The sequence below is a fragment of the Pocillopora verrucosa genome, chromosome 6 (assembly GCF_036669915.1).
Source record: "Pocillopora verrucosa isolate sample1 chromosome 6, ASM3666991v2, whole genome shotgun sequence".
NCBI lineage: Eukaryota > Metazoa > Cnidaria > Anthozoa > Scleractinia > Pocilloporidae > Pocillopora > Pocillopora verrucosa.
In genome coordinates this window covers 11,602,245-11,629,397 of record NC_089317.1, presented here as the reverse complement: position 1 = coordinate 11,629,397, position 27,153 = coordinate 11,602,245, and the positions used below count along the sequence as shown (strand labels likewise).

The window sequence follows — 27,153 nt, the reverse complement described above, 5'->3', positions numbered from 1 at the left end:
TTCTACACCGGTAGCGGTTTTTGGAAAATCTCTCCTTAGCGCACTTGCACTTCACAAGGAGATGGTCATAACTGGAACCCATTTGTCTCCATCCAGCGTCCGACCAAAAAGTCCTGGTGATGCCAGGGTGGGATTTGCTACTACATCGTTATTCCATACCATTAGTTGATAATGGGCTCTTAAAATTGCTTGTTGAAGAGCTACTGGTTATTAGGTGTAAGGACATTACTACAACGGAAGACACAACTTCAACGTTACAACTAAACGGCGCCTTACTTGGATTTTAGATTCCAGGCTCCTCTCGGCTGATGCTAATGTTGGACCCACAGTTGATGCTCTGTTTAGCAGAGGAGCATTTTGTTGCGCATGTCCGGTAAATTTTAGTTTGATACGAGAAACCGCTGGTATGCGCCTGCGTCGGTTTCCCGCTTGAGAATCACGAAAGAAAATAAGCAGTAAAATACGTCGGAAAAAACAATGGTTCGAGTATTTGAGACAACCTTTCTTCTCATTTTTACTTCTGTAACGAAGGTGGAAGCGGCAAATCCTTGAAATTATTGTGTGATGTGTACAAGGAATTCAGAATGCAAAAGATTGTTTGAGTCTTGTCTCGTGATTGTCTGGGCGATCGATGAAGATGATGTTATTTTTGAAGGATGCAAGTGGCCTGTCGAAGAGTACAAAAGAATTGGATAGTATACTTTTATCGTGTCATTGCTATCTCAAGTTATCGGTGATCATTTGAAGTACTCGCCTTTCTGTAAGCGTTTTTTAGAGCTTCAACTGTACTGCTAGTGCAGTGTACCTCCAATTTTGGCAAAAATGTAAAGTTTACAGAGGTTTATGTTTTGTTTCAAAAGTTTTTTTTGACATGAATCACAACCGGCAGGGCCGATTATCAAAATAATAAAAGGTCAATGTCGAGTAAGAAAAGTAAGAAAATGCTAATGCTAGAGATATGGTAGCTCCATCTGGTTAGAAATGGAGGAATAATTATGAATTTTATCAGAGTAAGATAAAGTCTTTTCAATCATTAGTCTCAGAAATATCATCAAATATGATCGATAATGTGGGGAAATTGTGAAAGAAAACAAGTACTACTTTGGGCTTCCAGTTGTAAGATGAATAGTTAAATAAATCAATTATTACCCAATGAAAATCACTATCATTTATCATTTCAACTGCACAAAAAATCATATACACTCTTTGCAACCTTATCCTCCAACCTATTAAATTACAAGAGTTGTGTGACAATTTGACAGTCTGAAAAGACTCTTACACATGCCAAACAACAAAGAACCGGTAAGGCTGATATTTAACAGTGAGGAAAAAAACAACAAAATATTTCCAAAAGCCTTTTCTTTTCAGGAATAAGACTTAGCGAGGTCAGATTAAACTAATGTGAAGAGGTTTGTTGATCTCTTTATGAAAATGGATGATTTACATCTATCAGATTTAAGAGAAATGAGACTTAAGTCAAAAGGGGACTTTGACATTGCATATTCTGCAGTAATGGGTGTCAGCTTGAATGCCTATTTGCAGAAATTAATAGTTTTAAGCCAGGGGTTTGGCTGTGCTAATTTTAAGGCAGAAAAATCATAAATCAGTCACTTAAGAAATTTTATAGCCCTCACTGGAAGCTCAAACACTCTTAAGGAACAGGACAATATTTCACCTGATCACTCCTCATATTCTTTTCCCATGAAATTTGGACAAAACTTTCAAAAAACTTTATTGGTAATTTTATAGTTGCAAAAAAGGTATAGACACAAGTTGCATATAGCATAAGCTAGTTGAGGCAAGTTGTGTGGAGAGAACAAAAGATTGATTATTTATACCAGTAGTAAGCTTCTGGTACTAATGATATTCTCTTGAATGCCAGCTTGCCACAGCAAATGTCACACCTATCCTTTCTGTCAACAGTACAGACCATATGTAGTAGGGTCACTTCACATCTCCCTAAACAGCAGAGAACATAATAGTTAATTCCAATCATCAGTCTCAATTAAGAAATAAAAATTGAGGGATCAAGACTTATCTGGCAAAGTGAAATACAAGTCAAACTGGTTTGAAGACATTTTAACCCGAAATTCGTTTTCGAATATGACAGAAATACTGTAGTTCACATTCTAAAGAAACAAGGAGTTCCAGCCCCTTGAGCAATTATTCATTTGTTGTATTGCTCACCAGAGAAAGTTAGATAATTATAATCTGCGAGTATTTATAGTACACTTCGACTCAAAATTCATTTCGTATGGCAGAAGTATTCTACTGAAATAAACAAGAAAGAATGAAGCTGACGCCATCCGTTTCGAATAACACATGAGCATGAAGAAAACGGCACCAGTTTAAACTCATGAGACAAAGCCCACGCATTTTTTTGAGGTAAATGAACTCGTTAGACCGAAAGCTAAATAAATAAACAATGAACTGACAGTGGTGAGGGATTTGGGGGCCATGTGATAAAACAAGTTCTACCGAAGTTTATCCTCTAGTTAGCACTTCCAGCCCAAAAGGGCAATCAGAAAAATTCTCAGCAAAACACAGCAACAAAATTAGGTAAAACCGGAGATGATCGAGGCAAGACTATAAACGTTGTTAAGACACATGCCTACATACCAAGTACAACAGACTTGGAGAGCAAAAAGGCCAAAGACAGTTGTGAGCCATGACTTGGAAAATCCACCTCAACCTCCCAAAAACGAATTCGCCGAAGGTTGTAGAAAGAGCAACTCAATCCTGAAGCTGGAACATTTTTTCAAGTCTTGTGTCCTATGGGATAACAAAGAGAAAGAAGAGAAGATGTTATTTGAAGTGATTTGAAGCTTGGGGGCCACCTCGAACTTAACGTAATTTTATTTCAAAGTTGAAGTAAAATAAGATCAAATTGTAAATCACCTTCTATTATCGTAACGAATATCTCACGATCGCCTTCACACATCACTTCGTGATTCATAGAAGTACGACAATAACATCTTAAGACTAACCTTCAAGGTTTGTAGACTCATGTGCACATCTTGATCGTCAGCAAATCAAATCTCAAACCTCAAGTTTTCGACCTTTTTTCGCGTTTTGTTCGCACTTTGATCATTAAAATATCCTCATCCGAAGAGCCAGTAAACTCCACAAGTATCCACAGAGTTAGAAATGGTGGTAAACTTGTCATACTCTTCCATCCCTCTCCAAAAAATATCACAGAAAGATGTCGATCGCTCAGTTGAAAATCCACAAAAGCGCGCTGAAAACATCAAAATGGCGCCAAACGCGCCGAACAAACTTTCTTGGCGCATGCGCAACAAAATGCCCCTCTGCTGCTCTGTTTATGTTATAACCCGGGAAACCAATGCGTCACGTGAGGAAAACCGCAAGTGATATTGGGAATTTTAGTTCCTACTTCCGTGTCTGGTGTAAGCAGAATGAGCCTTTTCACTTGCGGTTTCGTCTGTATATTGAGATATTAGTACTTGCCCTAGACAAGTTTCCTAAGATGATATTTGTAAAGAGCATTTTTGCACTGCTAACGACTGATTTCTTGCTGACAGGTAAAAGTTTTGGTATGTTGGGAACCTTCAATGGCGGCTATCGTACCAATCTTATTGCAATCCCTTCTAACGCTCGAATTTCTCTCCTGTTTTGATTTTGATTTAAAGCTGAATCTTTCACATGGACGGTTCCTCCACCAGCCTGGACCCCGAATGATGGAAATGACGTACGAACATTCACGTTTTCAGTGTTGAATGGAAGTACTAATGTGGCTTTGAGGTGGAACTATACACTGGGAACTGGGGAAGTAGTGGTAACAAAAACATGGGCACTGGATGGAACTCAGATTGCAATAGTAGGCGGTATAACATTAATAAATGACGATCGTTTTGATGTCAAAAAAAGTGAAGTGGCCACTTTGATGATTAAAAATGTCAGTGAGTTGGGAGATGGTACCATTCAGTGTGCGGTTCAGACGAACTTAGGTATCTGGAAATACAATATACGGCTGGAAATTACAGGTGAGAATTGCGTATCAGATACTTCGGATGGCTCATTTTGAAATGTGTATTTATCTTTGTAAGTTTCCGGGTTTTTCTTGACTAGGTCTGTCACCCATATTTTTGTTGTTTGATATTTTTCAGTGAGTTAGTGTTTCATTAATTTTTGACTGCTTTTAATCTTAAGGGTTAGGCATCTGTCATGAAATCTGGATTCAGTAGTGGCTGAACAAAACAAAACAAGATGTAGCTTGTTTGAAATTTTCTTTAAAAGAAAAAGACAATACAGTGAAGATCAAGAAAAGAATTAGGGAGATAATGAGCAAGCAAGCTATCAAACAAAATGTGGTTCACTAGCTAACTGTTTCTGAACACTAAAGGATAGAAATCCTTCATGTTTCTCTGGGTGAATGTTGTCATTGACATCAGTGTCTTTTTCCTGTAATTAATCAAGATACTTTTCACGCAAATTTTTATCTTTTGTGTAGCTTTAGAAAAAACTTTTTGTGGGTTATGACACTTGTAATTTTTAAAATTTAGTTTCCTTGAATTCATTCGGTTTTAAGGGTGTAATTCCTAAACAAGTGAAAGTTGTTGTGTGTGTTGTGATGATGATATAATCACAAAAACAGATTTGGCTTGGGGAGTTGAAGTCTTTTTTTTCAGCCACTTTTTTTTAAATGTCATGCAAAGCTTTCCCGAATGATTACATCTGATAGCACAAAAAATTTGTTTTCAGTTAGGCCAATCACAGAGATTGCCTATTTTGGGAAGCCTCTCACCTCAATTTACTTTAAGAATGATCAAATCAGAGACTGTTTTTGCTTTTGCCCACATGTAGAAAATGTTGTAAATTTAGATGCTGCTGTTAGAAGAAGCTTTACACTCAGTGTCTTCTAAGCTATGAAAGTTTGAGCTTGATTTGTAGCACAAGCCTTTCATTCTAAATTTTGTTGTGGACAAGGAAGATGGTGTGGTTAACCTGTTTACATGAACCAGGAAGTCCATGATTTTTCAAACTCACCTTCGTGTTTTAGACCATGTTTCTTATGACACTGGTGAATTCTTTAATTGTTTTATCACTTTTGTGCATCCCATGGAAAAATAAGTAGAGATATTGAGAGGTTTGTTCTATTAAGTATCAAAATCATAAACAAAATTATATCTGTTAGAAATATCTGATCTACCCTCATAAATGGTTTTTTGCATGGATAAGTTTTTTTTTTGAGGAAATACATGCATCCATGGTGAGTATTCAGCCTTTCAAGCCTCCCAAACAAGGAAACATCCAAATTTAACTTAATTTTTGAAAATGAAATGAGACACATCAACAATCCAAGTTAGTGCACATTCATAACCATCCTTAAGCTCTCTTCAATTTAATGGTTGCATGCAGAGGTAATGGTTATTTTGGAATGTCAGATTGAATTGGCAAGATTAAGGTTGTTACCATTAACAATATATCAAAATGAGGAACTGGTTATTATCTCAAGCTAACAAGAGGTCGTTGAAGACTGTTCATTAGTATAAACATAGAACAAAGAAAACCCACAAAACACCGTCAGGCTGGTTTGATTTAATGTACAATGTAAGGCAAATTTTGGATAAGAGATTAACTTGTTGTCAGGTTTAATTTAATCCATGGAATTTTTAAAGAAAATGTGAAACAGTTTAGCACAAAGAAAATTCTTTTTCTTCGTTTTGAGTAGGGTATCATTGAAACTGTCTGTTTTCCACAATGTGGCTAGATTATGTAGATGTATGTTTAAAACATAGACTGGAATGTTCAAATGCTTCACTAAAAAAGAACAGGGCTGTGGTATGCAATTGGCTGAAGGATTTTTGTGAGTGTTTTTATATAAAAGAGTAACTCTATGTTAGCATATCGAATGGTACTTGTATGTTGCTCACACCAATCAAAGTGCTGCATTTGGGTGTATATCTCGCACCAATCATATCAGTCCATAGGGTATGTATCTTGCACCAATTAGATCAGTGTGTTATGGTATTTACCTCTTACCAATCACATCACAGTATTGAGGTATGCTTGGACCTACCTGGAACTATCTTGAATTCCTAGTTCAAATACTTGAAACCATCTACAATTTTTTGAATAATGGTTGTAACAATTGTTTATTTGTCAATTTTATTGAAATTGTAAAGAGTGCACTGTTTTATCTACAAAGAAGAAGGTCTCACTCTTTTTTACTGATAAATCCAAAGAATATTTTTCACAACTCTCCATCACTAGAAGAAGTTACTAAATTGAAAATCAACTCGTAACCATTCTTATGTCTTACCCAGTATGTTACTAGAATGTGACCCCATCAAACTTACTTTTACACATTCATTATATATGATACTGGTATATTAGCAATCATGCAAGCATGTCCTTTAAATCTCAGATCTTCAAATGTCTCTGTCAATAAAGTTCACTTAATATTTCACTGTTCATATTTACCAGACCTCCAGCATGGCCATTGGGTTGAACAATTTAATTCAACTTAAAGATCCTGGTATTCAGTATTTAGGTCAATTGAATTTTGGGTCTCTTGGTTTGCTATCATAGTCATACATAAATGTTGGTTTGAAATGGGTAAACAGTGATTCAAAATAGATGCTCAAGCATACTTTGCAGAAATCTTAGGGATGAAATCTCTTATTCTCTGGCCAAAAATTTCAAATTCACAAATAAATCAGTTCTCAAAAGACTGCAGTGAAAAAGGAATTGGTGAATTGGGTAAAGTGCCCAATTACATAAAGTTTGCAATTTTGAATGATGTTGACAATCTCAAGCTGGAAAAACAAGCTTGTGTTCAATAAATTCCTAAAAGATTGCCAAAAATACATGATAATGACACAAAAGGGAAGAAAATGTATCACAAATAATCCTCATCTGTTTTAAAAGAAATTGAAAAAAACAGCCATTGTATGTTAAACTGTCACAAGATGATATAACTTTTTTTTAACATTTTATTACTTATTCAGATTTGAAACAAAAAGTTTTGCTGCTATAGTGTTGAAGAATTTTGAAGTTTAGGGGAAATGTGTGAAAAGACAATTCTAAAATTTTTGGAGTTTGAAATTAACAGTTTTAAAGTTGACAATTGTGGACAATCTCCGCATTGCCTGTAGTGCAGGTGTCTTATTAGGGCAAGTTAACTTACAAGCTTGCAATCATTTATTCGTCTGGCCATGTTTTAAGTAAAGTTAGAGTAGATGTGGGGATGAGGGGAGGGTGGGAAAGGGGATAAGATAAGTGCCCAAGTCAAGGTGTGTGTCACTGTATTTCCAGAAATGAGCAAATATCTACTAAAAATGAGTGTACATGTATTTAAAACCAGAGCCACTGTCTTCCAACAACAACAAACTCACTTAGAGCCAATGAGTGAAACTGTGAGACATTTTTTTTTTAGCAAAGAGAGTCAATGGCTTCAACAAAGCATTGAAGCTCCTCTGTGGGTACAAATATAGGCTGATATTTACTGCATTCTATATGTTCATAATGATAATCAGTGAGTGTAGGTGTTGCTAATCCCATTGTCAATTTTTTCTGCCATTTGATTGTAAACAGCAGTCAAATTGGACAAACAACAATTACTGCACTTAAAGGTTTATATGTCAAAATTTGTTTGATGCAAACAACCATCTGAAATATTAAGCTTTTCCAATTTAGTAACACTGGCAGGATTTCTTATCAGGAGACCACTCTGGAAAAAGCATCCTTCTGCTTTGCTCATATTACGTGTTCTGACAAACATTTGAAAACTGCCTCTAGCCTGTGTTCAGCTGTCCCTTGGACCCTGCCCCCCACTAAAAAAATCAACCCTTTTAATTGCAGGCAGCAGTTGGATACAGGCTAAAATTAAAATTTTCACTTTTGACAGAGGTGACAATCATTCTTTTCCAGCAAAAGGGAAATGAAGCTGTTTGGCTTGTGATTAACAAATAGAGCTAAACCCACCAAACAGAAACTCTGTCTGTGGGCAAAGGAGTTTCCCAAAAGAATAATAACCTTAGGCTGGTGTGATTTCTATGGCTCACCTCCTCCCCTCACTTTCCTTTTGACTGTCACATACTCCCTTGGTAAAAACTTCTTTCTCTCCCCAGCCTTCTGCTTCTGTAGAAATAAAAAACACAGAAATTTCTATCTTGTACAGTAGCAGAAATTTATATTTTACACCATAACCTAGGTAAGCTATGGAAAATTTCAAGAGGAGTAAATTTTGAATAGTACTTGTTATTGAGTATTAATCATGATATATAATCTAGATAAAGCAAAGTAAAGCAAGAACACATGGTAACTGCATTGAATACAACAGCTATTGCACAGTACATAATGTATATACAATAGCTATTTACTACTATCTTTTAAGACTAAAATCACTGTGAAAAATCTTTTCATTGTAATAATGAGTCTCTACCAAAGTCACACATTGTTGTATTCTTTTCTTTCAGTTCCACCAAGGATAACATCATATAGTGATAACCAGACTGTGAATGAAGGTTCTAATCTGACTTTGTTTTGCAATGCAACTGGTAAACCAACCCCAAACATCACTTGGACCAGAGTGTCAGATGATGAAATGCTGTTTGTTGGAAATCCCTGGCATATTGTAAATATCAACAGGACTTATAGTGGGACATACCGCTGTATTGCAAATAATGAGGTTCCAAGTCCAGTTAACAGTACCATCTCCGTCAATGTACTTTGTGAGTACACCTTGTAGTACCAACTACATACATCTTTAATCCTTATTTACTTTGCCTAATTCATGTGACCTAGTTGTATTTGCAGGGAAATTTTGATGTTATACACTGATATTTTTTTTTCAGTTTTTGACTGGTGTATAAAGCTTGCCCATATTTTAAAGTTTGTATGAATATCGCACTTCAGTGGAAATACAAAACACTTGGCGGTGTTCCAATAGAAATGAGAGATTTTAGTTTTGAAGCACAGACACTGTATCAATGGTAGAAACATCAAGTAAAATGGCTTAACATTTCAATTTAAAAAAACAAACAAACAATTGTAAAGTTATGATCCTATGAAATCAAATTTTCCTCAACTCTTAGTGACACTGCTATTTAAGTCATTGTCTGCAATAATCAGATTAAAAAGATGATAGATAGTAACTTATTAAACTGATATGAACGGCTGAAAAAAAACCAGCAACAATGAAACAAAGAACAGCATTGAGGCAAAATTTAATACTGGGAGAGAGCTGTAATCACCAAACATGCAGCAAAGGGGAAGTTTTTTTCCTTATAATGGTCATCTTATTTCTCATGTACATGTTAATTTTTAGAGACCCTTAGAGGACAAAAACTTCATGCTGATGCAATACAAAAGTTTAATATGCTCAAGATGACAAAAGTTTATTCAATTTAACAGTCAACTAATGGATTTCTCGAACATCTCAGTCATTGTATTCTTGCACTTGGCAGAGACTTTGAAATGAAAATGTGTACTTTCAGAAAGAGATGAAAAAGGAAAATCACCTGTAGATGTTACCATGCTAAAAAATTGTATTTTGAACCATTTTCTGAGACACCAAGTGCACCTATCTTGCACTACTGTCATGTTATCCCTTAACAGCTAAATTGTAGCAGCAAGTCAGTGGAAATACCCTCTCAGGTGTGATTTGTGTTTCAGAATATTAGATCACATTTTAAATCAATGAAAGCAACCCTCTAAGTGACTCACACTACTGTACATTATTATTTTTCAAACAGTGTTGTGTGAGAAAAAAGCATATTACATAATTTGACTTCACGACATCTCCGATGATCAAATTTCATAACCAAATGAGGGCCAATTTCTTTACACGATTTCACCAATTTTCACATTTTTACGACAAGAAGGGTTTGCTCTCTTGATACTAATCGAGAGCAGAGGACAGAAACATTCTCACAGCCTTAATAGCAGCACTTAAGCTCTGCAATTAGCATGACAGTAACAAAAACAACAAGAAGACAAAGCATATTAAAAAACAGAAACAACAACAAAAAAAACAAAAAAGCTGTGAAACACTGCACCACACTGCAAGCTGCACAAATTTATGTGCATGATCAAGACTTTAATGCACTTGTGCTGATCTTACAACTTTGCAGTCTAGTCAAAGACCAATCGTAATAACATCCCCTAAAACAAGTGATGCTTGTGGAGTAGAAGTACATGTATATCACAACAGCTGTAAAGTGTAACACCTAGATGAAACAAATTACAACATTGTTTGCGGTTCTTAGAAGATGTTTATATTCTATAGATCAAAACTATTGTTAGAGTTTTTGCTAATATACGCATACATGGATACTGTTTTATTAAGTTAGAGCAATATTTGGTTACTTAGTAACATCATTAGCCATATCCTCTACAATGAGCGGTATATTTGTAAATCCATGTTATATTATTGATTATTTCAAAGCCAATTAACCAAATTAAAAGTTTTGTCCCTTTTATTTTTCTATTTAAAATAAAAACGTGTGGAAAACATCATACATCTACAGATGCACATGTACACACTGAAAAAGAGTTTTCCTGGTTCTAAAGGAATTAAAAATTAAATTATCATTTTTACCCAGTTCTTCCCTAACAATTATTGATGCCTTACAAGAAATAGTTCCAACAATTGCTTTGTCTCAGTAAAGTTTGCTTGCTCCTCAAGCAAATCACTATTATAGAATCATGGTTGCATGATGGGACTTTCACCAACCCTGGGATATCTAACAGCACTTTTGTCGTACCCTGGTTGAGCTTGGATTTATATGATCTTTTTAGTGAAAGTATATTGCACTGCAAGGCTTTTGAAAGGGTAATGTTAATAATGTTGCCAGGGAACAGCTGAAGGCAAAATATGGAGGTTAGTGTAACAGCACTGTAACACTAACTAAGGAGTGAATCCAGGAAGTGCATAAACCGCACTTTTTATGATCAATTAGAGTTTAGATTATTGAGAATGATTTGATAAATGTATTTAAAACATGAACATGTAACAGGAAAACTAATTGGCTGCGTTGTAACAAGTTTAGTGTAACATGAACAGCCCAATCAGTCCAAAATGTTCAATGCCAAAAAATCAGCAATACAAGGTTTCCCTTTCTTATGAACTTATTATGTGCAAGAAAACCAGATGAGGGAATGAGAGAAGAGACTGAATCACCGGGCTTAGATGGCTTTTACAACACCGCTGCAGTTGAGGAAATGGTTAAAAAAATAATTGTGGCTTATTTGGAGAAGAATGAACAAGCAGCTTCCTGCTTGCTGGAAAGGAAGGGAGGAGACCTGACATACCCATCATGACTGATGCTAAAGATGCTGTCAGACTGGTCATGAGATAAGATTGTCATATAGCTTCAGTAGCAGTATCAGCCTTCTGAGTTACAACTTAATGCAACGTCGATGCTATTTTTTCTGGGGTTAGAGAAATGGTTTTAGAAGTATGGTTATCATATTCCGATCCTTTCCACTACATGAAGCTCTCATATAACACCATGAATTTGACGTGAAGGGAAGAAAGCAATAAGTTGAACTTCGCAAGTTTTGAATAGCGACTCTCTTCTTCACATCAGGGATTTTCATCCACTTTTGTTACCTGAGGAAAGCTCTACTTTCACAGTTCAGTTCGTCAGATTTTGACAGTAATAGCTTATGACGTCTATTTCTATTCCAACCACCACAAACCTAAGTTACTGTGTAAAAGGGAAACGGAATGAGCCACATTTAGTTTTCATATCTGCAAATTAAAATCTTTTTGTGTCAGCCTTTGTCTATTATGAACTCAGCAGAAAAGATGGCCTTGTCATACTCTTCATGCAGGTTTGTTCAAAGTTGCTGTTTGAAGACTCGTGAAATACATTTAGGAGCACACTGTAGGTAGCCAAACTAAGTAAAATAATTTATTGTTATCTCCAGAGGTGCTTTTAATTTAACTATAGATTTGCTGTAACACTTGGTAATACTTGTGATTGAAAGGAATTTATTGGAAATTAGTGCTATGATTCTTACTTGTTAACATTAAGTAGGTGCACCTTAGTAACACATAATTGTTGAAGAAAATTATGAAAAAAATAAAAATCAATTGTTTACACCATCAAAGCTAAGTTGTGCGTTGGGAGGGCTTTTCTAGAACGCTCAGGATAACACACATTGTAGTTGACCATGGGTGTTTTTTCTGTCAAAGGGTTAATACTCACTTACCTTCAGGAGCTGATAGTTATACAGTAACTTCTGATTTCTTATTAAACATTTATTTTCAGCAAAATTATAATCAATGTTCTTAACTTTCATTCTCAAACAAGCTAGAATATGCTAGTAATTATTTCATAATTATGCATTTAATGTACTTTTACTTGTTTTACTCACTTACATTACATCAGGAGCATGAAATCAAAATTAATGCTTACATGATCTATTAAATTCGTTATTTTAGTTATGCCAGATAATGTCACTTTGGAAAAGAACACAACAGAGAACAATGGCTGCACTGATATGTGGGTGAATTTCACATGTAAATCATCTGAAGCCAATCCACGAGTGTATAATTATGTGCTCTTTAAGAATGAAGCAGATGTTGGTTTAAGTGAAAAAGGAACATGGATAGAGAAAATATCACGCGGAGAAACATTTGTTTACAAATGTCAGGCAAATCAACAAGTTGACAATGTCACAAGCACAAACAACATTTCTCTATCTGTGAAAGGTAAAATTTAGATATTTTAATACTCGTAGGCTAGTTTAATATTCTGAACCCTTTTATTACCTCCACATGTAAAAAGAACAGCGAAGATAATTGTTCTACATAAAACTGGTTGTTTGCCAAAAATGTGCGCAGACTGACAGAAGTCGAATTTAACTTTGGTGGGATTTAAGTGTATCCAATTTGATGGGGTTTACCTTTTACAACCGAGACTTGTGAGGAGATAAAGTCATGGAGAATTTAAAACAGGTTTTATTTGAAAGATCTCATTTCCCATGGAACTCCATTCCACAGGTTTTCCAAAGTTGTTTATCCATTGTTTTTTCATGCAAGTTATGTTTTCCAAGATGTACTTTTACTCGTGCTTTTGTTTCTCATTACTAAAAAACTCCTTTTTCCCATTCATCCCTTCCAGTTCCAGTTGCTGTGGAACAGATAGAAAACGTAACAGTGGAGGAAGGTAGAAATGTGACAAAGGAGTGCAATGTAACTGCAGGGACTCCTCCTCTAAATTACTTTTGGAAGAATGTGAAAACTGGTCAAGTCAATGAAGGAAAGCTACTGAATATCATTAACATGAGAAGGAATCAGAGTGGAGAATACAGATGCACTGCAAAAAACACTTGTGGAAATGAATCAACAGGGATGTTCATTGATGTGCATTGTAAGAACCTATGTAATGTTTTCATTAGGCTTAGTAATGTTTATTATACAATGCAAGTCAGCGTGCTGCACATGTGTGTCTTGAGCCACACAGCGATAATTTCAATGCTTCCCAGTCATCGTATTTTAATGTAAATTTGGAAAGAGTCAAATATCCTTTTGATTGTAAGTTCTTAGTGGAGTAAGAGAGAGAGTAGAGAGTGTAGGAAGGTGTTCGATGTAAAAATTGAGAAATGTATTTTATAGGAATGAAAGATCCATAAGTTTTGAACATGTATGAAAGCCAAGTGATACAGATTCATTGTAAAGTCCTGTCAATCACTATCTCACGGAGATTTTTATTTCCGACCTTAGATTTCAGGAAAACTGGAGAGCTCTTATGCTTGTAATGGAGTAGAAGTAGGCAGCACCTTTTCTTTACTCCACAGTGTCATTAGAAATCGAATAGGGATATGTTGAAGTGAGATATTTGGGGTTCTATTTTAAGATGAAAAGTACAGGCTAACATTTATTGCCTAATTTTCCAGATAGCTAATCAAGGGTAAAAGTTAAGAATATCTTTCCTTTACCTTCTGTTGGTAAACTATACACTGACAGGCTTCAAACTTATAATGAAGGTTACCCAAATACTCCTCTCTGTCACTTCATCGACCTATTGATTGCACGAAAAACACAGCATTTCTAATCGCCCTAAAATCTTATACGAACCCTGACACTATGTTATGCGCTTATAAACAAAGTTATCTTCCAGACTGAATGATTCGACTCGAATTCACCATCTTATCTCTTTTTATGTTAAAAACAACAGGGTGATATTTATATTAAGGTGATATTTCACAAATTGCTTCTTCAGTTAAGCCAGATAATGTCACTTTGGAAAGGAACACAACAGAGAACAATGGTTGTACTGATATGTGGGTGAATTTCACATGCAAATCATCTGAAGCCAATCCACCAGTCCATAACTATGTGCTCCTTAGGAATGAAACAGATGTTGGTTTAAGTGAAAAAGGAACATGGATAGAGAAAATATCACGGGAAGAAACATTTGTTTACAAATGTCAGGCATATCACCAAGTTGACAATGTCACGAGCACAAACAACATTTCTCTATCTGTGAAAGGTAAAATTTAGATAATACTCGTAGGCTAGTGAAATATTCTGAACCCTTTTATTACCTCCATATGTAAAAGGAACGGTGAAGATCATTGTTCTACATAAAACCCGTTGTTTGCCGAAAATATGCGCAGACTGACAGAACTCAAATTTAACTTTGATGGGATTTAAGTGTATCCAAATTGATAGGGTCATGTTTTTACAACTGAGACTTGTTAGGAGATAAAGTCATGGAGGATTTAAAACAGGTTTTATTTGAAAGATCTCATTTCCCATGGAACTCCATTCCACAGGTTTTCCAAAGTTGTTTATCCATTGTCTTTTCATGCGAGTTTTGTTTTCCAAGATGTACTTTTACTTGTACTTTTGTGTCTCATTACTAAAAAAAACTCCTTTTTCCCGTTCATCCCTTCCAGTTCCAGTTGCTGTGGAACAGATAGAAAACGTAACAGTGGAGGAAGGTAGAAATGTTACAAAGGAGTGCAATGTAACTGCAGGGACTCCTCCTCTAAATTACTTTTGGAAGAATGTGAAAACTGGTCAAGTCAATGAAGGAAAGCTACTGAATATCATTAACATGAGAAGGAATCAGAGTGGAGAATACAGATGCACTGTAAAAAACACTTGTGGAAATGAATCAACAGGGATGTTCATTGATGTGCATTGTAAGAACCTATATGATATTTGCATTAGGCTTAGTAATGTTTATTATACAATGCTAGTCAGTGTGCTGTACATGTATTTATTATATACTCAACAAAATATCGCATTTCTGATTGGTCAATGATGAATGCATAAATAGGTTATAGAGTGCAAGAGAGGTTATAGAGTGCAATACGGAGAAGTTGCCATGGAAACACCGGGGAAGCGCCAAATTTGAACACCAAATTATAAAAAATGGCTGACAGTTCGGCTTGTAATATTTTCTGAGAAACTTTCAAGAACTTCACGCTTGATTTACCTGTCACAACATTACATTTTTGATTGGTTCAAATAAAACATGTGAGCATTTTGGAACCCATTGAAGTGTTTTTTGTAGTACATAAGGCGTGCAGAGTAGCGCGATGGAGTAATTTTGTCGAGAATATAATAAATAAAAAATCGTATGAACCTACTCGTGCATTTCGTGATTTATGGTCACTCGTGATGTTTTGAAATTTCTCAAATTGCACTCGCCTACGGCTCGTGCAATTTTGAGAACTTTCAAAACATCACTCGTGCCCATAAATCACGAAATGCACTCGCGTTCATACGATTTCCTATACGTATTGAGCCACACAGTGATAATTTCAATGCTTCTTCTTCCCAGTCATCGTATTATAACGCAAATTTAGAAAGAGTCAAATTTCCTTTTGATTGTCAGTTTTTAGTAGAGTAAGAGAGAGAGAGTAGAGAGTGTAGGAAGGTGTTCGATGTAAAAATTGAGAGATGTATTTTATAGGAATGAAAGATCCATAAGTTTTGAACATGTATGAAAGCCAAGTGATACAGATTCATTGTAAAGTCCTGTCAATCACTATCTCACTGAGATTCTTATTTCTGACCTTAGATGTCAGGAAAACTGGAGGGCTCTTATGCTTGTAATGGAGTAGAAGCATTTCTTTTATACATAGTAGTATTCCATCTATTGTCCCATGCTTGCTAATTGACGAGCATGAAGTTTAGTTGAGGTAACTTTAGCACTGTTCAAAGTAAGGTATTATTGTACTAATTATATGTATGAAAAAATGTAAGTGTATAAATCATGGTCTGATAAACTCTTTACATTGTTTCTTCCAGATGGCCCTGATCAAGTCAATTTAGATATAGCACCGAGCGGCACAGGGTGCCGTGGAAGCACTGTTCAATTCACATGTACTGCTGATGCTAATCCTCCAGTGAATACTTATGTGTTGTTTCAAAATGGTACAAGGGACAGTACAAACAAATCTGGAACATGGACAAAGACTATGAACTCTGTTGGCAAGTTTGTTTTCAAATGTGAGGCACAGTCGTTAAAAGGAAACGGTACAAGCAAGGACACTCTTTTGAATGTTGGTGGTAAGACTGCTGGTCCTTAACCCTTTACACCTTAACATCAGTATGCATATTCTCCATACTGTACTCTACTTGTTTTTTAATTTTCTGACAAGGAGAACTTGTTTAACAATCAAGAGCCCCTTCAGTAGTTAGTGATCATTTTCTTTATTCTCGTGACCTTGATGTGTGACTCAGAGGTGATATTGTAGGGAGAAATTAGATGCGAGTCACTCTTAGGGTGAAAGGGTTAAAGTGTTATAGGAATAAGAGACTGTTAAAGCTGAAAATGGTACAACTTTATGAAAGTCATTGATGCATTTGGCGGAAATTATCAGTTCACAATATGAAAATCTTGTTGTATTTTTTTTCCCTTACTTGAAGTAATCTTAATCTTACTAGAAACCTTGTAGCCTCAAGCCGCTAATGCCGCCCTAAGTAATCTCTTACTATACTGTTTGCACCATTAACATGTAACATTTGTCAGGGAAGCATTAGTTTGTGCGCTTAAGTCTGAAGGGATCGAAAGTTCCTAGGTTGAGAGCTGGTCAGTGTTGTTGTGTTGTATTCATTAAAAATCATTTATCATATCCCTGAGGAATATCCCTAAATAGGTAACAGCAAATTGTCAGGGGAACACGTAAATTGCTGAAGGTTAACGGCAGTGGGCAAGCATCCCATCAAGGATGAGTAGCGTTACTATTAGTCACTTTATGCCGGGGGAACCTTAGACATGATTCTGTGCTGAGAGCTGTTTGGATGTTGAGGGGACAGTTCTTGAGGGTTACACTTAACTTTACTGTAGTGAACAGGTTACTAGAATAGAGATAGCATGTTAGTTTGGCATCTTTATTCAGAGCTCTCGCGTTTACTCTACAATATACCTTTTGATGATACTCAGTGGTTAAAGAATAAAACTTTATCCTTTTGCTCATTGATAGAGTTACTTATGAAAGGTTCAACAGTATTTTTTAAAATTTATTCCCACCAGACCCACCTACAGTAAAACAGACATCAAAGGTAACAGTCAAGGAAGGTGAAAATGTGACGGGGGAGTGTAATTTAACTGCAGGGACTCCTCCCCCATATCAGTTTTGGCAGAATGTGAAGACTGGTCAATTCGTTAAAACAGGAAAGCTGTTGACCATCACTAACATCACAAGACATCAAACAGAATACAAATGTGTTGCAAATAACACTTGTGGAAGAGCTTCTGCAACCATGTTCATTGATGTAAAGTGTAAGGAAGAATACATTATATCTTTACAAATAGTTGTAATTACCAGCAGTAATGCTGCAGTTGTCATTGATTTTTTTTGTCACAATATGTACTAAGGGGCTGTGATGGAATTAATAAATTTTAGTTGAAGTAGTGGTGAATTTCATGGGACATTTCTTTTCACTTGTGCTATTTCCAAGCTGCCACAATGGAAGGGTGAATTAAAGTTGGTTAGTTTGCATTTTTTGGGGGTATTTTTTAACTATGTTAGTGCAAGGAATTGGACGGATCTGATGGAAGTTCGAGGACCTCATTTGGTGGAACAAATTTCCCTATCCTTCAACTTTTATTTCTACCTTCTTTTTTTTTTTTTTTCCTCCTCTGCTGATATAATTTTTGTGCTTTTTGTTCTTGTAGGTGCTTGCTTGCATCAACAACACAGTTTTGAAAAAATTACTTGTTTTACTGGTGTTTAATGCGACCTACCATTTATTCCCTAAACAATAAATACTTCCATGTTTCATAACTACTTGTAAGAACTGTCATCACTAAGGACACTTTCTAGAATTTACAAGTACTGATTTAGGTAATTTATTTTGTTGGTGAGTTTTTTTATGCTGTTGCAGCCTGTAAATTGGAAATATTTTGACAATTGTGCATATAACTACTTTTTACTCTATTAGGACGGTATTATACTTATTTGGTCCTGTACGCGGTTGTTAAAGAATAAGACAGACATGCATTTGTTTGGATTGTGTGAATGTTGTGCTTTTGTTATGGATAAATTATTTTGTATATTTTTTTAGCAATGGTTAAATAAATAGCGCCCACCTTACAACTTGAAACTATTACTTACAAATATCACGAAAAAGTCAGACATATTGACAAAGTGATAATGGTATCTAAAAAGAAAAAAGGGGGCAAGTCTCTAGGTCTTGATAGCTTTGCAGTGGTTGAAATTGCTCTCCATAACTCTTGCCATCATCCACACAAAAAAAATTAAAGGAAAAGAGACAAACGCAAGGGAAGTATTTTTCCGTGTGATATTAACGTCATAGTCAAGGATGAGGGAAATTACGCAGTGTGCAAGTAAAGATGGGTTTTAATTGTTATAAATCTCTTTAATCTAAAAGTAAACCAATTCTTGAATAGCAACCATGGATGTAGTCTTAACAAAGAAATGCTGGGTTTGCACGTTTGTGTCTACCAAAATCAAGCCACCCCGAATTGTTCTCTATTGGAGTATTTTTTTTATTGCTTTATTGTTGTACCTTACACAGTCCTATGCATGTCAATTTTGATATCAGTCCTATCCTTATCAAGTTTGGAAATTTGCACAGAGAACATTGCTAACAAAAGATATGGAGATCGGTAAAGCACTCATCGCTTTGCCTATATGCTTTATGTTTTGACATCAAGTTTCGCTACACTTAGCACTCATCCTCACTGCATGTGTAATTTTTCATGTTTAGATGGACCATTAGCCAACCCCCTAAAGATTAAAACTGTTACAGAAGGAGAACACGTGGCCATTCCTTGCCTTAAAGATAATGGAAACCCTCCGGCTGTTGTCACGTGGTACAAAGGAAATGATACCAGCGGCAATGAAACGACCAACAGCTCAGTTCTGGAGTTTCAGAATGCTGCTCCAAGTAACGAGGGATGGTATACCTGTTTTGCTAAAAGTGACGTAAGAAATGCATCTGCAACCTTTTTCTTAAATGTTGGTAAGTTTTGTGGGTTTAGTACGATAAATAAATTAGTATTTGAACTATGTGACTGATTCAGGTATCCCACGCAATTGCCAATAATCTTCTTAACATAATTAAAACCGCATAAGATTAACTTCAGAGAAAAAAACATTATCCACGAACAAGAGAGTAGAGAGGAGAGCATTCAGAATTTTTTATTTCCTATTTTATGTGATAAGCACTTCATTGTCCTCATACTCTACAGCTGCCAACCCATGTTTAACTCAAAAAAGAGCGTAGAAGTTTTCCTCCTAAACGGAGATGCGGTGGTTGTTGATTTTAGAAGGATACAGCGTGGCTCTATCTAATGAACGTAGACACAAGGATTGCATGTGCATTTCAATAAGTAGTTTGTGTGCCGGTTGATTGAATTGATCTGAGGTGGTTACAATGTATTATTCTTCATACCTCAGTACAAAAAACCTCCTCAGCACCAATAACAGAACCAAGCACAGCCTCCATTCTATGCTCAAAAGTGCCCTCAGGTAAATGCTTTTTTTCCTTAAAAAATGCCATGGAATTACTGATTCAACCTTTTTGTTACGACCTAATGAAACTGAGGCAAAACAGTTTGTTGTCCGAATGGAGCTCCAAAAATCGAAAGAGAGCTAATAAAGGTGGTAAGTGAACATAAATGTTAAGTTGAAGGACATCATTAATACATGAAAATTGCGCCTCAGAGGCCTTTCACTTACCCGTGTCAGCTCACGGGATTCTAGTTCAGCGCATGAAGAGTTTTTGTTTTATTAGAATAATAAAGGCCCTAGCCCATACAACACTCGGAGGTTCTTGAAAAGCACCTCTTTTGGGTATCCATTTTTGGAGATAGTACGAGGGTAGACCTCTGCGTTGGTGGTTTATTTATGCTCTTTGAATAATACGAAATGGGTTCTGATTTTCGCCTTTGGGTTTAAAAAATTCCTCAAACACCCCTCGCAAATCGTGTGTGCTTTTGTGAGTACTACCTAGCCACACGTTGTTACATGCAATGCTGAGAATATATTGAGTACTTTAACTTGTATGATCTTCTGAAACGATTGCCTCTCCAAGCCTTTGATATGTCTTCTTTTCTTTTTGAGACATGCTTGTTGAAGTAATGTGAATTTTTTCAAAGAGAAGTGAATTTATTATTTTTTATTTTGTTTGTCATAGAGAACGAGCTTCGCGTAAGTGTTACTGTAGAAGCAGATTGTGAGAACAGAACACAGGTCGCCGAAAAGTTGGTCAATAAAGTAAGTCATCTTATTGGACTAAAACTTCGTTTCATACAATAGCCTAGCTTACGAAAAAAGCATATGAATATGACTTACAACATTTACAGTGTTGGGTGTTAGTGCCAGCCTTCCTGCCGATGGGAGTGCTAGAAGCGTCTGGCATATTTTTTTTGTAAATTATTTCCTTTTCCGCTAGAAAACTGCAACGAAAAGAGAACGTTTTCTATGGTAGCGTGGACGGTAAATAGAATTCCGCAACTTTTTCCTCCATACGCGCCTTTTTGATTATTTTTTTACTAATTTTTTGCTTATCTTAAGACTCTGGGCTCACGTAACGGAGCTGTCAGCTTATGATCTGTTATGAGCTTCCCGTGCATTTGTCGATGATCTGCTGAGTTCCCTTTTTGCAGTTTTGTTATCTCATAGGATTTAAACCTCCAGCTAAGGATTTTAAATCTTTCCTGTGCGCAATTTTTTAGACTTAAGCACTCTTTAAAGTCATCTTAAGCCTAGATCAACACCAGGAGAACAACTTAGAAAAAGCTACTATTTCGTAGTTGTGGGAAAGACCAAGATGAAAGGAGGACACTGTAGAAAAAAGATTACGCGAGCGAAAGAAGAAGTCGTTATGCCTTACAGGCTACCTTAGTTTTAAGTGCAAGAAGTGTCACACGACAAACGTGAAATGTCAAGTAGTCATTTCCCGTTTGCTGTAAGTCATGCTTAACCTCTCTTATTTCTCTTTGAAACTCCTGTTGCGTAGACTGTCCGCACATCTCTGAGGAATTACTCAAGCATAAATAAGTTTTTAGTGAACGAGTAGATCTAGTGGAGCTTCTACTTTTTACGTTTATGCAGAAGCAGGGTGATTTTTCTAAGACGGGGTTATTTAAATCAAAATGAATAGGTCAGGATAGCAGCAGATATTTAACGAATTTAAAAAAATAAAAGACATCTTTTAAAAACATGTTTCGACAGTTCTTCCGTCATCTTCAGTTCTGAAAATGAGAGAGGTGTTGCCGACATAGCAGGCATCACAGCCCGCACATAAAAAACTTGTAAACCACACACGTACGGAGCCCACGAGGGATGGGGTCTTTCACACCAAACATATTACATATTTTAAAATATGAAAAAACCAACTTTATATCGATGTTGTTACAATAACGCTCTGTAAATTGGCGAGCCTTCTTTTGTGGGATAACAGTCGGCGAAACCTCTCGGCATTTATCACACGCGTACGTGAGCACATGGTCAGTGATAAGACCTCTCACATTTTCAGACATCTACATAATTCTCCACAATGTCGCACTCTATGTTCTGATGAATGTTTTAGCGTCGTTGATTACGTTTCCACAACTTTCCAACTTAAAATCAATGAAGCTATCCACATTCAATGGGAGCCACCTACACTTAATCATCAATTTATCATGTTTGAAACTTTCCTTGTAAATGCGTACATTGTTCTGTTACTGTTGTTTGTTTTGTCCAATCCGCACTGTGTTATACACTTTAAATTCAACTTTGTATTTTGTACAAATCAGAACTGAAAATGACAGAAGAACTGTCGAAACATGTTTTTAAAAAGTGTCGTTTATTTTCTCAAATTCCAAATGAATAGCGAATGAAAATTGCAGTGGACTTATTTTGGCGTGCACGTTTTAAATGCTTATTAATTCTTAGTACCAGCCATGTCCCCTACTCCTCGCAAGGGTAAATTATTCAACAAAACTAGATGCATTAATATTTGGTTTCTTGTCTATGAACCTCTTCAACGGACCAGCAGCATCTGTTCTATTGAGTAGACAAACCGTCTAAGTTGTCGGGTCTGTCTCGGTGAATTTGATAATAATTTCCTTTTATTCCTCTAGATTGTTGAACTTCTCAAGAATGAAGGTTGCGAACTTGGCGTAAGCTGTGGTACCAAGTAATGGGCTTTTATGTATAATTTGCTGGTTACTTTATGTGGGAATGGAAACTTCTGAAGCCAATAGACTTGTAACTTTACACATGTTTTTACGAAAAGGCTACTTTGTGAAGTTTACTGTGCATTCTCTGCCATTGCTTAGATATCGGTGCCGAGTATTAAGAACGAGTCTCTGTAAGAATCAAACATCTTCGGAAATGAAATTTTCAACCCCCGTTCAAATTTTGCATGCAGTTAGGCAGTCAGGGGGGATGCACAAAAATGCCCTTTTTAAAGGTCGCAGCACTCTTGTTGCCATGGTAACAACGGCTACTTGTTCGAGGCCTGGGGCCTCATTTTCATTCAAAAACGTCGCAAAAAAAGAGCGAAATGTTTAATTCTCTATCTCAAGCTAAATACAACATTACAAATTGGCACTTCTACTATACATAGTGACATCATTCGTCCTCACTTTGATTCATTCAATTTTCGCTGAGAGTGAATGTGAACACACCAATAGATTAATCGTCTCGGTACAGTTTCGGTCATTTTTGTTGTTTTGGTAAAATAGGGAAAATGTTTATCTGAATTTCTCCAAAAGTACACCAATTCTGGAACTGAAACTACCCACCTAGCTGGTTATAATATTCTAGTATTTAAATATGTAAAAATTTCTTCGGGCCTGCCTCTACTTTTTATAGGGGCAATTCGCGAAAAAAGCTCAAAATCTGATATTGCAAAAGTTGGCGATGTTTGCATTTAATGTTCCTTACAACAAATGTTTCAGTCAAATGAAACGAGCGAGGCTCGGATGACTTCATAAATGTGAAAAATCACGAGAAGAGATAAGTCATTTGGGTCAAGTTCAGCTCGCGCGACAACTTTCTGTTCGCAGATGAAATGTTTGACACCACAAAATTTCCTGAGGAGTATGCCCCCCAGGAAATGAACGACTGAACTTTTGGAGAGCATGCGTATTAGACATGTCCCCCACAGTTTACTTACTAATGACATCAACTCTCGTTTTTCATAGTTGTAGCAGTGGTACAATGGTAGTAGATTCCGTTTTGAAGTTCAGTAAAGCCATAGATGGTGCCCGAGTAGTATCTATTCTGAAAGAGGCAGCAGAACAAGGCAGATTTGATGGATTAAAAGTCGTCTCCAATTCCATAATTCAAATTTCTTACACAACCACGTCATTAGCCAGTACAGAGAGCCCATCCCCAACAGGTAAAATAAAAGATTTACTGAATGACGCCATACAGCGTTTGCTTTTGGAAAATTTAAGGCTATTGCTGATGTATGTGTCTGCCATTTAAATGTCTCTGACATAATTCCCTGATGAACTAATTTATCATCTCTCGTACATCTCAAGATCTAGAGAGAAAAATACATCTCAACTCATCGAATCGAAAAAATGTCTGAGCGTACTGGATACGTATCTCTCTACATTATTTTGCTCAGTTATTTTGGACCTAAAAACAGCTTGCCTGATCGTATGTGCGCTTAGATTTTCCTCTTAAGGCCCGTTTAAACGGTTTCAACATTTGCTTCAACTTGCATTCAACGCTTTGTTGAAACAAATGTTCGGTGCGTTTGAACAGGTCGTCTAACATTGTTGAAAACGTAAAAATGTTGAAAGCGTGTTGAATCAAGTTTAAATCGGTTTAAACTTTCATTCAACATCGATTCAACTTTTCCTTTGTTCTCGAAAATGTTGGATGGCCCATTTAAACGGTTTCAACATTTACCCAACATCCGTTCAACTTCTGTTGAACGAATGTTGGTCAAATGTTGAAACCGTTTAAACGGGCCTTTACGTTGATAATTACATGTACTCCTCTTTTCTTTTAGAACCAGTATGCCGGAAGTCATTTTTTGAAAAAGAAAACTGTGAAAGTAAGGTTCTAAGCCACTATAACTTTATACTCCTTTGATAATTAGCGTGGGAAGTTGTTAAAGATGTGTTGTAGTAGGTATGTTGTGGTGATGACGTTTCTCTTTGAATCAAAGTTTGTTTGTTTTTTTTAATTGAAATCTGCTTTAATGAGTTTGAACCTAAAGAACTGTTGTTTTTAAATGATGATGTTCATTTAAATCACAAGAGGGCACGTGTTGAATCTCCTTTTTATATTGTTATTTCCAATTCTCAAAACTATGATAGAAGTTGATTTTCTGTGTTGCCTTTGGTTAATCAGAAAATTGGCTCAGCATTGGCATTCTCATTGGTTTCATGGTGCTTCTCTGTGGGATCATTTGTTGCCTTATTACACGGTGGGTGCTCAAACAAAGAAAATGTAAAAAAGACACCAGAGGTGAGTGGAATTACTTTGTGACTATAAACAAGTGCTTCCGTTTATTTTCCTGTTAACTGCAACTATGGAATAGTGCACAAATTCCTCAGTTAGAGTTGCACTGGTCTGTATCCGAGTTTAGAGCAGCTTTATACCAAAAAAAAAATTGAATACGGCAAGGTGTAAGAAGTGAAGAATAAGTTATCATCTTTAGTTAGTAATTGTTCATCATCTGTCTGAGCTGTTTCTGTTACTTTTTAGTAATGCTGGTTTTTTGCTGTTGTTGTTGTTGTCGTTGTGTAGCATAACACAGGTTACCTTGTTGCTGTTAAGTAAAGACTTGTTTAGGTGGTCTCTCCTTTGTGAGTAAACCATAATTGTTATCTAAAGTAACTAAACCTTTCAATATATGTTGAATTGCATTTGGACTGGTTTTAAGCATGAAAAAAACTTCATGATTATATGTAGATTGTTGACAGGTTGTTTAAACAAATCGTGTTAAAAGTGAACTTATCATCTCTAAAGTGATGTAGCCCAATTCATAATGGCAACCTTTTACACTTTTAACCTTAGAGTTCTTTATTGGTATTGAATTCTTGTTTGACTGTTTTTTGTTTTCTTTTTTATGACAAGTGGCTAATTCTGCTGTTGACGTGCAACCACTGTAAGTGCTTCTTTACAAATTGTTTTCTCAGTGTTGCACGTAGATGTGGTTATTTTCACGAATTATGTTTGCATAGTCATAAACTGCATTTTGGTCCACTCTGTTTCACATTTGAACCGTTGCCTGTTAATTGTACTTCTGGACTTTTCATCTGAGAAGGAATTACAAGTAGACATAATCGTTTCCTGGTTTGCGTGAATCGTAAAAATAACAGTTTATATACCCATTTATCTAAAGGAACTCAAAGGTACTCATTTGGAGACAGAAGCATTAATCCGTTAAGTAAGTGCACTGATACACACTTCTGTTCCAGTTCCAGTAATCACAGCACCCTGTCAGGCGATAAACCATGTGATTATGCCATGTCAGGACCTCAGCCTCCTGTAGAGGTGGAAGTAGCGGTTTGTGAAGAAATACCTACATATGCTGTTGTAGACAAGGCCAAGAAGAAAGACAAAAAGAAAAATAAGAAAGCTGCTGAGCAGAAGGCTATTGACGATCAGTATGCTGCAGTGGACAAGTCAAAGAAGAACAAGAAAAATGAACCTGATAACACCTACGCTGAAGTCGATATGTCGAATAAATCAAAAAAGGTTTGCCAACCACTGTTCTTGCTTTAGTTGTTGTTTGGCCCGTTAGGTCTTCTAGGTAGTTTGTATATATCTGTTTTGTTTTGCTAGATGACAGGCAGCCCTACAGTGTACCGTATTTTTCTACTTTTTTCCATCCCTCTCTGAAGTTTTACCGTTAAATTTTCGTTGAATTGAACTTATATTTTTTTTAATAGACCCCCATTCATCTTGTGGGAGGTAGAGAAAGCAAATATTTTTGAGGGGCTTGACTTTAACTTTATTTTTTTTTTTTTACCCACAGAAGCCCAAGCTCGGTGAAGTTTTATACGCTGATTTGGGTGAATTTCATCAGATGCAGAAATTGCCTGAAGTATCCACATCCCCAAAAACCCTGCCTCCGATCAAACGGCCGGAGGCTTATGCTGAAACACAGTATGCTGACATCACCCAGTTTTTGAAGGGAAACCCGGAAGCCACGGGTGCTGACCATCCTAAAGATGGTGCTGCCTCATCTGCCAGCTCTAACGGTCAAGGTTCTGCTACTGGCAGAAAAGAGGAATCCTCTGCTGAGAACACAGGTGACAGTGCAGGGGCAACTAACGATACAGGATTTTAGTTTTAACTGAGGTAGTAGCACGTTAGAATTGCTGCAGTTGCAGTTTCAGGCAATCATTTCCTTCTAACTTTTTGTGATTTGAGATGAAAACGTCATCATTAGTTTTTGCCTATAATCTGTGTCGTAGTATAGTTTATACACATATTTACAAATAACTTCAGCCATTACTGTTTCGACGTTCTGGGCCTCATCAGTGCAGTGCTTACCCAGCTATATCATCATGCATTCACAGCAAAGCTGTGAATGCTTGGTTTTTTTGTTAATTACAAATAAATAGCGGACGTAAAACGTTAATAATAGCTATAGTTGATTTTTTATTCAGAAAATAAGTTGGTTTCCTGAGTAAGATAGTTGGTTTATTAGTTCTAACATGGCATAATCTTGTTCTTTCGGGATCCAAAGAGTGACAAATGCCTTTTGTATGCTTTTCGTTTTTGACA

At 36.3% G+C, this 27,153-nt stretch overlaps 1 protein-coding gene and 1 long non-coding RNA gene across 2 annotated transcripts; one reads left to right on the top strand and one right to left on the bottom strand.

The window, feature by feature from the left end:
* Positions 1-1,282: 1,282 nt before the first annotated feature.
* Positions 1,283-3,264, bottom strand: LOC136281696 (uncharacterized). Its single transcript, XR_010717906.1, has 3 exons — positions 2,988-3,264; positions 2,620-2,772; positions 1,283-1,959 (listed from the first exon to the last, which is right to left on the bottom strand). It is a non-coding gene; the product is annotated as an uncharacterized lncRNA (long non-coding RNA).
* Positions 3,265-3,391: 127 nt separating this feature from the next.
* On the top strand, positions 3,392-27,147 carry LOC136281671 (hemicentin-1-like). Its single transcript, XM_066168387.1, has 19 exons — positions 3,392-3,542; positions 3,651-4,004; positions 8,442-8,696; positions 12,416-12,685; positions 13,098-13,346; positions 14,199-14,468; positions 14,878-15,126; positions 16,241-16,501; positions 17,469-17,717; positions 19,169-19,423; positions 19,861-19,932; positions 20,600-20,679; positions 22,533-22,588; positions 23,601-23,797; positions 24,422-24,466; positions 24,766-24,882; positions 25,495-25,525; positions 25,839-26,118; positions 26,399-27,147. The coding sequence occupies exons 1-19, from the start codon at positions 3,488-3,490 to the stop codon at positions 26,711-26,713; spliced, it is 3,660 nt and encodes a 1,219-aa protein (XP_066024484.1). The 5' UTR covers positions 3,392-3,487; the 3' UTR covers positions 26,714-27,147.
* The last annotated feature ends 6 nt before the right edge of the window (positions 27,148-27,153 follow it).